General features: G+C 42.1%; 1 protein-coding gene across 3 annotated transcripts in view; it reads right to left on the reverse strand.

Moving 5' to 3' along the window:
• The window catches only part of ZNF608 (zinc finger protein 608), a 102,832-nt gene extending 92,448 nt beyond the window's left edge, over positions 1-10,384 (reverse strand). For 2 of the 3 annotated variants that reach the window (XM_063085980.1, XM_063085982.1), the window contains exons 1-2: positions 10,268-10,384; positions 5,830-6,919 (exon numbers count right to left, since the gene is read on the reverse strand). In XM_063085980.1, coding sequence (XP_062942050.1) covers positions 5,830-6,735 — 906 coding nt within the window. In that variant the 5' untranslated portion in view covers positions 6,736-6,919; positions 10,268-10,384. Of the gene's footprint in view, positions 1-5,829; positions 6,920-7,931; positions 8,036-10,267 lie in introns of those variants that run through there. The other variant, XM_063085981.1, reaches the window with a different exon arrangement.
• Between the last annotated feature and the right edge of the window lie 296 nt (positions 10,385-10,680).

The raw sequence follows: 10,680 nt of genomic DNA on the forward strand, positions 1-10,680 counted from the left end.
ATCCTAGTGAAGAAGAATTACTTCCGTTATGATGTTGCTAACAAGGATAGCCCAGTACTTCCTTGGTTCTGGCTTCCATGGTACACAAGAACACTGTACAAGTAACTTAGGAATAAACTATTTCATATTCAAGCAAAACCCTTGATGTTCAGATTGCTGGCAAGTACAGAGTGCTGGCAATCAAAACTATGTTGTACTACAGTAATTACTAGGAAAAACTTCCAGTGCTTAATATTAAAAAATAGAATAACATGATCCTTCCACCTCTTCTACACCTCTAGTGTGTGTTCAACATGGCAATTATCTTCACTGAAGAAGCAGAGAGTTTAAACTGCATTGAAACTCAATTATACCCATGACTTTTTTCAGCATATACTTCAGAAGGCAGGTTTCATCACATTCAAATCGCTGAGCAAAATCTTTTTCCTGATTTATAAAAAAAGAGATTTTTTTATTCCCCTCCTATGAGACATCTTCAAGTATTACAATGACTTCTTTTTTAGCTTTGGACCCACTTGTTCACTTTATTAAAGCAGAGGGATGGCTGAACAATGTTGAAAGACAAAGAGGGATCCCATCTGATAAAAACAGTTCAACTTGCAACTCTTCCAAACATCATTACCATGCAGCCTAGAACTGCCACCATGTTAAAAAAAACAGATCACATACTTGTTAACAAAAAACACATTACTTTGCTACTTTTAAGGATGCAAAGAAACTAGGAGTAGTAGATTTATGATTTAAGTGCTTGTGGCTAAAATAGCTTTCCAATTATCAAGGGCCTCTTAGGAAGAGCAAGAATGCATTATGTGTTAATGACCACAACCAGGGGTCCCTTTCTCGACTCTTTTGTCAGAACCCGAGCAGATCCTCCCCGCAGCTTCACCATTAACATGTCTGTTTCCTGTCAGCCCACTCTGAGATAATGTCATTTATCTCAGGGAGGCACAAGCCCAGTCATTAGCCTCAATAAAAGACCTCAAACAAAAGCCGGATAATGTTTTACCCAGGGCTCTAACTAAACCCAGAACCAAAAATCTTAGCATCTAAAAATCAAAGAATCAAAAGTTATCTTTAAAAGAATATTCCCTCGTTATCAACAGTCCCACACTACAGCTCAGAACAAGAGCAAGGTCTATGTACAGTAAACACCAGTCCATGGCAGTATCACATACAGATTAACCAATAAACGCTGACCAGAGTTAGCCTGTGAGAGCCTTTTTCCTCCCCTGGCCCCCAGGGGGAAAATGGACAGAATAATTCAGGTACTGACTAAACAGATCTTTGAAGAACGGATCCCTTACTGTGATTGCCTGCAGGAACTGAGTAACCGTTATAAAGTGTTCAATGGGTAGGCTTCTGGAAATCTTTTAAATAAAAGTGGAACTGGTTAAAATAAATGTAGGAACATGTGTTTTCACAGTGTTGCTCATATTACTGCAATTTCGAGTTTCTATGAAGTACCAGGTGAACTTTTTTAAATTAAAAAAAAACACACACACAGAGACACTGTCAAAATTGGAGCAAATCTCAGCCATTCAATCCCTGTTTTTCATGCTGAAAACCAAGAACAGATGGTACTTTCCATGTTGTTTGAATCTGGTTATTGAACACCTCTGTGGTTAGGGAGATTTCTGCTTAGCACTTTCAGCATACATTTCATTTACCAACTATAAAATGCTGCTTAGGAAAAATAAGTCTTTATAACACTCTAATTAAAACCATCTTGCAGCCAGGCAATTTCACTTGAAGAGCATTCTTAACCTTATGACATTTGGACAATCAATCCTTCCCCTCCCCCCGTTTTTACAGACTATCTGCAAAGTTATTACAAGTTGCTAAACATTATTTATCTCCTTTAGCACAATCTTGATCAGTTGTGCACATTTTTTACTTTCTCCAGCAAACCCAACAGATTTCAAATACTAAACTCAGAATTCAGTGACATACTGATCACACAAATACTCCAAGCTCCATGGGTTCTCACAGAAAACTTCCTTGGGGAAAGGAAAGCCCCTCTGCACCCACCTCAGAAAGCCCTGTCACCCCTCTGAGGAAGGCTACAGAAAAGTAAGGAGCTGGATCAATGCTGATTGGGAGCCACCCTTAGTTACCAATGTTTTTAACAGCTAAATCTCTTATGTAGCTTTCAAAACAGTTTGCTGTCTGACAACAATGGACTTTGTTCTTTAATTACAGCAAGTGACCCTTTTGCCCTTTTATTTCACAGTAGATAAACTGCACTCTCTAAGCAGAATTCGTAGGGGCACTATATTTAGGAGGAAAAAAGCATATTACCCTCAAAACTCATTAATCAAAATATGTTCCTAAACTGATCACACTCACTTAGAAAACATGCCAGAATTCCATCATGAAGTGTAAAAAGGCTTCTACAAGAAAATAAAATATAAATGAACGATATCCTTTATAGACAGGTCCATTTGTAGATACCAACTTCAGGATGACAAGGACCATCTTAATGAAAGCAATATAATATTACAGAAATAATTCTCTTCTCTGAATTTGTAATAAACAAAACCCTAAGACACAACTACATGACCTCCTGTGCCTTTCATTTCTATTTGTGTCAGCTGCTTTTAAGAATTTTTCTACGTTTTTTCGAATTTTCCAGGGATCAAATAAATCCATGTATTCCGTATAACTTTATTTAGCCCAGCCAAATGCCTCCCTATCTGATAGTCAAAACTATAAGACTACTAAGGAGGATACATACAGAAGAGCTTCAATACAAGGCTATTATGCTTCAAAAGAAAGGAGGGGGAAGGTGGAGAGGTAGGCTTTAACAACTGAAAGTCAACCTGTCAAATCTACTTATTCAGACATGTCACTGGTGGCTTAACCACAAAATGGGCTATAGAAATATAGCTCAAACATCTTAGAATTATGGCATGTTTTGATTTTGTTCACGTATTAAGGGAGTGGCGACTTTTACAACATACTTGTGGTTTCCCCATAAAGGAGTAGAACGCTCATTGATTTAATTAGGTTTCATAAGGTCCAATTTATCATGTTTTACATGACTTTGTGTAGTGAAGAAATAGAATAAACAGACCAAAAATAGACACTTAAACATGCTGTGAAAATTAACCAGTGATAGCAAGTCTTATGAATCTCCTGTGACCCTTTCAACCAGGAAAAAAAAAACGCACACACATAACTCTCCCCTTTGGTTTTCACATGTACCCCCTCATAAGCCACATCTGATCGCTGAAAATTAATCATCTTCACTCTTAAGGCACTTACTCTTCACAAACCCAGATAATCAAGCAAGGCTGAAATTAAAATATTGAATAAAATGTCAAGAAACCTTCTTGATATTGAAATATTTTGTCAGGGAAAGCTTGTCCTACTAAATCTTACTTCCTAAATAGGAATCCTTATATCATTAGGAAGTATTTTCTAAATTGAAGCCTAATTTGACACAACCACTAGTTAGTAGAATTAGAGTTACTTCCCTGGGTGGCATTCACGCAAGGGAGTGTCATATCTGTGTGCCAAGGGTGAAAGTATTCTTAAGAGAATACTTTCTGGGGTGGGGACAGGTGGGATGGGTGTGGGGAATAAACCCTAAGGAATAGTGTTTGAGATCCTGAGCCAACACCCCAGCTTGACAGAGAATGGCCAACACTGCAGGATCCAAGCCCTTGGAAGCCATCCCTGAGGGGCCCCCTGCCAAGTCCAGTGGCTAAGGTTCTTCCTCTCTATAGGGCCAGGAGTGAATCTGGATGCAATGTACTTTCTCTCCTCCCCGCCCCCCCCCCAAACCCACCATGACTTGTTTGCTCTTCATTTATGTGATTCATATTATCACATTGATACTGCTCTGACTGAAGATGAGTTGCATGTATACGAATAATTTAATTCTTCCATTCTTCATCCAGTTTCCTCTGTGATTGCAAAGTGAAAAGAACACAAAAACTGGAGAACCGACACCACACTCTAATCTCAGTTGCCATGACAGCAGCCTTTGAGATACTGAAATGTTCCAATTGCCAGCTAAACAAAATTGTTGAATGTGAACATTTGGCTGGAAGATTAAAAGGCTAAGGGGAATGCAAAAGGGCAGTACCTCCCACATTCCAAGCAGCCAGTGAATCCAATCAAATGGCTCTGACTCCTTAACCACAGCCATTGTGAGCACTGGCTTAGGGCAATTCATCGAGATAGTTAAAGCAGATTAGAACCACAATTTGAAGACTATTGGCAACAAAAGTAAATGCCCTACTGTACTAAGTAGTGAGATGATTTCAGAATGCCTTTTAGCAGAAATTAGGTGAAACTACACATTGAAACAAAAGAATCGAAACCTGGGATGTTTAAAAATTCATTTAAATTCATCAAAGAAAAATGCTGTCTGACCAAGGGGATATGAATAAGTACTAAGAGGCTTTTTGCTACTTTGGCATTATCTACACCTTAATGTACCTCCATCAACTTCTAAAATCAAAACTTTATTCCTATATTCCAACTTAAATCTTGAACACCCAAAAACAAAAATATAAAGGTTTAAGTAGAGAGCAGTGAATAATTTTAGACAAAAATAATTACCCAAAGACCTATTACCACCACTTACAATTCTGATCAAGTCAGAAATAGCAAAAATCAAATTATTTAATAAGCATGTTTCCAAACAACCATGCCACAAACAACATGATAGATGTTGCTCCTGCAAGGCACGATCTTAGTTTTACAGAAATATCACTCACATTCCCAACTCACAACCAACCTGCCCAGTGGACAGAGCACCTTCTGTTCCCAGACCTTAATTAACAGCGATCGCCAGACCAGTAAGACAGAGGCCACCACTCCTAAGCAGCACAACACTGGGGGCAATTTCTCCAAGGCAGAGCCTAACAACAGACCTTAAGACAATGACAAAGATCGGAGGAAGGGTCCAAATGGCCTAAATCAACTATCCACACTTGCTCAAATGCAACACATAATTCCAGTATTCTGCTTCCCTCTTACTGTCCACATCCCCTTTGGCTCTGTCTTCACATTTCAGGAACATCAATCCACCAAGTCTGTTTCACTCTTCTTACCAACCTTCCAGATCCCCAGTCAAGCTAGATATCCAGGTGATAACTCTCTTAAATCTCCAGCTAAGAACTGGGTGAGGGAACAAGAGCAGAGTGCTAGCAGCCACCAAAACCATCCAGCTTCTCTGCAGTTAGGAAACCAGTGACCCAACACACCAAGCTTGGGGTTTAATTCAGGACCAATGGCAGGCACCAATCCGAGGATATCCTTTGACAACTATTTTGGAGAAAGTAACAAAAAAACAAATAAATAGGACGAGGTGGAGTACTAAATCAGAATCCTCAACATTCCTCTCCAGGGAGAAAACTTGAACCCACACCTAAGGACACATTACTAGCAATACTAGGACATATAAATTAAAACAGAAGACAGTTCTCCCTTAGGGGAGAAACCAGGACAAGAGTCAAGTGGGTGCATGAGCCGGTTTTCCATTAAAAGCACACCGCAACTTCCTGACTGGCCAGAAGCCCATCTGCAGGGCAAAAGGTACTTAGAACACTCAGGCCCTCCCACCTGGGGACTCAAACGCTAGCACCAGAAGCAGCAACAGCAGCAGCAGCAGCAGCAACAGCAAAGGCAAGAGCCAAACGCTGCACCCAAGGAAGCTCCCTCGCGTCGAATGTGAATGTAGAAGATGCATATCACAGAAATCTCACAAAGAACCAGAAAGCACGAAGAAGTGTAAGGCACACAGAGGCACACCCCCACACCCCCACACAAATGCACACAGAGGAGAGTGGGACATCTAGGAAGGCGACTTTATCCTACCTTCTCAGTTTTCAGTTTCTTGATTCGCCTGTGGCTGTCCTCCTCCTCCTCTTCCTTCTTTACCAACATAGAGTTTCCCATGAGCCCTGAATCCGGGGCACTTTTGCTAACTTCCCCTGCAGCGGCGACGCTGCCACTCCCAGCGCCCCCGCAGTGGAAGGGGCTCGCGCCACTTCCATTGCTCTTGGCCCCAAAGCCATAGAGGTGCCCCCCGGAAGGGGCCTGGCCGCCACTGCCATTCTGGTGGCCCTGCAGCAGGTCGTGCTTGTCCTTCCTGGATTTCCCCGCATCCTTATCCCGCTTGGCGCCTCGGCTGCTCTGGCTTTTACCTGGCTTCTCCTCTTTGCTTTTTCCACAGGAGCCTGCCCCCGCGGTGGCAGCGGAGGTGCTGGTGCTGGTACTATTGGTGTTTGGGTTGCCGCCGCCGCCGCTGTTCACACTTTGACCCAGCGCTGAATTCATGCCAGTTGCCTCTCCAGGGCGCCCTTGGACTTCCTGCCTCTTGCCAGTGCTGCTGATCTCGGGAATCCCGTACAAGGCAGCCGAAGGCAGAGATTTATTAGCATCCTTAGAAGTTTTACTCCTTTTCACTTTTGATTTGCTGGTCTCTTTGTGTGAATTCCCCTGGGGAGCGGAGGGCTGAACAGAAGCAAATTTTAGGCCATCAGCTAAGGCTGCGGTAGCACCGGCCCCACTGGAGGCCGGACCTCCACAATCCTTAGAGTTGCTGCTGCTAGTGCTGTTGGTAGAATTATTCATCTCAAATTTCTGTCTGTCCTTCTCCAAATCAGCGTCCAAATCAATTATTAAATTTCCAACCCCGATTTCCCAATCATCGCCACTGTCATAAGTATCAACTGTATTTGGATCCACACCTTTTCCTGCAGTAGAAATGTTCACTGACATCCTGAAGATGAGCTCTCTAGAATAAAAATCCAATGAACTTTCCTTTGGAGATGAGGGGACATTCGTTTAGCTCCGCTGGGCTTTCTCTTAAAGAAAAAAAAAATCTTCTAATCTTCCTCTTCTTTTTCCTGCCCCACGAATGTGTCCAGGGATTTTACACCCTTCAGTCCAGGTCCACCTTTTCCTGTGAAGGGGGGAAAAGTCGAATATTTCTTGTCTGGGTGTTACCAGAATTAAAAACGATTAATATTGGGGAGTCAGTAAGGGGTACAGGGAAGGATGGAGAGTAAGGTGGCTCATGTATTGTCTCCACAGTCCAATATCAGGTTTAAAGGAAAATAACCAAACCCAAGAAACATACCCATGACAGTAAGCATCTTACTATAGCTAAAAAGAAAATCCCTTTATCAACAACACAAGGATAATCACTTTTTAAAAAGCATTAAAATATCTTAAGGATCTGTTTCAAGTTCAGAAAGGTTTTTGTGTGGTTTTTTTTAAAGTTTAGGATTTCTGTCTGGCACATGTGATATCTCGACCCCAGAAACACAGCCTGAACATTCAGACAAGAGGGAGGAACATGGCTTTAAACATCCCTAAACATGTCCTAGATCTTGCAATTTAAAAGACCAGACTCTGGAAGTTCTCTGAAGCTAGTTTGCAAGAATGAGTTTGCTAAATTTTCCTTATTTCTAATTTTAGTACTTTTGTACAAATTGTCTGGGCAATCTGGTTTTTGTTCCCAGGAAGGAACAGAAAAAACAACCAATAATCCCCCAAACTAATACATGCCTCCCTCCTCTCCTCTCTTCCCCAACACCTTATACAATTTTTGAAATGTACATACACATGTCTTTAAGAGTATTTCTCTGTAGAAAAGACAGTGTTATATAAAAGGTTAAATATCTGCCTTTTAAGAAAAAAAATTACATCTAAACAACTCGACATATTCCTAGGTCACAGAATTACTCAGTCTGTTAAATATGGTGCCACTGACTGTACAGGGAAACTGATTAAGACATACACTTTAAGTGATCTGCGCCAAGGTGGCCTCAATGACCGCAAATGAGTGTGTGTTTGACAAAGAGCAGTTAAAACGGTTTTTAAAGGGATCAGCCCCTTTTTAACAGTTGATTGTCAAGAAAATAAATAAATAAATATACATATACATACACACACACAGAGACATTGCTTACCTTTAATCCTTTATCATTTTTTAATTAGGCCAGCAAATCAAACTGCCTTTCCCACTCCACTCGGCAAACAAGCCTGTGCCTCATTTTACTTAAACACCAAATGATCAAGAAGGAAGAAACCAAATAACACATCTCAGCCAGAATAATCACTCGATAACATTATTCCACCTCCCCACCCCCCCTTTTGGCAAACGGATCAGGAGTCCTTTTCTCCTTAAAAAAAATGTGTCACTGTACAGCTGGAAGATAATGTTTCACATTCACAACAGAAGCACCAAAGGTTTTTTTTCCTCTTAACGAGCATCGAGAATAATAGTTTTTTTTTAAAAAAGAGAGAGCTTAGAGAAAAAAGTTTTCCCAACTTCTCTTTCCGCCTTCAGTTCCAGACTTCAGAGTCACCGTGATCAGTAAGTAATGATCCCATGTAGCAAACCTACAGGCGTCCGCTAGTAACAAGACAGAATGTGCTAACATCGGGATAAATTAGTGAAAGGGAAGAAAGAATAAGAAGAAAGGACTGAAAATCTGGGCTGGATTCTGCCTGTTAGTCGGGAAGTGGCATTTTTCCGCCCGTCCTGACAGATTTGATTTCTTGAACTAACTTAAGAGAAAAGGAGGGGGAATGAGAGGGAGACAGGAGGAGGAGGAGGAGAGGGTGGGATGAGAAGCCAGGCTGGAGGAGGAACAGAAAGGTGTGGAGGGGAGGGCGCCGAGGGCTCGGTGAGCTGACGCTCCGGTTCCAACAGCCTCGCTCGGGCCGGGGGCGCCGGGCTGGGTGGGTGGGGAGAATAACGCCCTTAGAACGGGCTCAGCCTTCGAAACCTAGAGGACGTGATGTTTTCCTGTTTTATGTTGTTTTAAGAAAAAGGAACCCAGTTCCTACGATCGTCCCCCGAGGGGGAGAAAAACCCTCTGTCACTCATGCTAATCAGTCATGTGGTAATTCAATAATTAGAGTCAAAAAAAAGAAGAATTTTTTTTAAGGCGACCTTTTTCAGGACAGTTTTACCCTCTTATTCTGGCAGCGAACGGTGCGTCTCCCTTTTATTTATTTTTTACTCTCCTCCTCCTCCCCTCGCCCCCCCCCTCCTGTGTTTAGTCAGATGGCCTCGGAGCTTGGCTTAGTATTTTTAATTAGCTGGCGTTTGGAAGCTAAAAGCAGTAATGAATTGTTGATGGATTGGAAGTGGAGAGTCGCTTTGCTGGAAATGTCGGAGCTGGGAGGGGGGATGGGCGAGTTAGCAACAACCAACCATCTAAAAGGAGCGATTTTGTTACAGTGCAAGCCTTTCACATCACGTGAGGATCAAGGGCTCAATTGGTTGTCGTGAGAACAAAAATGGTGACAAGCGTATCAAGAAAATACTGATCTGGTCTTTAAAAAAAAGCTGAAGGTCTCTCCCCTCCCCCTGCACCCCCCCCCCCCCCGGCAGTGAGCGAAGCTACAAGTTATGAATGTGAAACATTTCTCGGAGATCCAGGATCTCGGAAGTTCGGAAGGAATGAAATGTAATGAGCACAAGAGCAAAGCAGATGTTTTAAAGAAACACCTTATAAACCTTTCCTCAACTTATCTCCAATTTGTCGGCTTTCCCAAGGGGCCCGGGACGGGGGACGCCTGCGGAGGGGGGGAGGGAGGACGGCACCTCCGAACTACTTAGATGTTAGGGACACCCTAATGTATTAAACAAAGAAAAACATTTTTCCTAGCTCCAGAGCCGGAGCCTGTAATAAACACACCATTGTTACTATTTGTGGGTTTGTCTGGGTTGGGTGGGGCATTTTTTTTTTTTTCCTCTCAATGGTATTTTTGCTGCTTGCTTTTTTAAGGAGGTGGAAAATGGTAATTATAACCATTACATGTAATGGGTGACTGTTCCCTTGTTTAATATTAAATTATGGGGCACCTAGGATGTGACAGGAGACAGAAATCGGCTTGTTCTGCCATTGCCCCCATTTTCCTGGCTCGGATTGAAAGGGGAGGGGGGTCGTCTGCCCAACTAGGATAGGAGAGGGAGGGGATAAGGTGAGCTACAGAATTGACACTGCAGACCAGGATATGTAACTGTGTCACTTTTATTCTCCTTTGGGTTAGAGCCCAAAAGGCAATTTACTCTAAGTTACCCCGAGTGCCCAGTCAAGCTTAATTTGTGTGAAGAAGTTACAAATGCTTCACCCTCCACTGAATAAAATTCACCCTCCTTGGGTTGTTGTTCTAAATGCAAAAGCCAAACCCTGTAACTAGTTCCTTATTTCAATGCATAAAACTCGCACATTCCCCTGCATGAAGTCCCCGCTAAGTGCTCTAGAGAGACACACCACGCAACCGTACTTACGGTCTGTATTGGATCGAGTTGACCTTTTCCTTCTAACTGCATTGAATGTGTTTGGTTGCAGCCGCTTTATTTTGGAAATTATAATCTCTTCAACAAATTTATTATTAAAGAAGATGGACCATCAAATGTCACAGACCGTCCTGTGTATTTTTTATAAAAGCAAAAAAAAAAAAAAAAAAAAAAAAAAGAAAGGAAGAAAAAGAAAACAAAAATCCCCCTGGTGCACACACACAACAAGCTTGTTCTGCAACACTGAAATCAGGACTGAAACACAACACACACACAGGGGGAGTGGAGCAAAAGGAGCTCTCAGCCTCTATACCTGAAAGGGACTTTTCTTTGTTCCCAATGCCCTTTCGCATCCGGCCAATCGGAGAGCAGCTTTTATGAAACTGAGCTCTCTCATTGGCTAG

The sequence above is a fragment of the Cynocephalus volans genome, chromosome 2, assembly GCF_027409185.1.
Source record: "Cynocephalus volans isolate mCynVol1 chromosome 2, mCynVol1.pri, whole genome shotgun sequence".
Classification (NCBI taxonomy): Eukaryota; Metazoa; Chordata; class Mammalia; order Dermoptera; family Cynocephalidae; genus Cynocephalus; species Cynocephalus volans.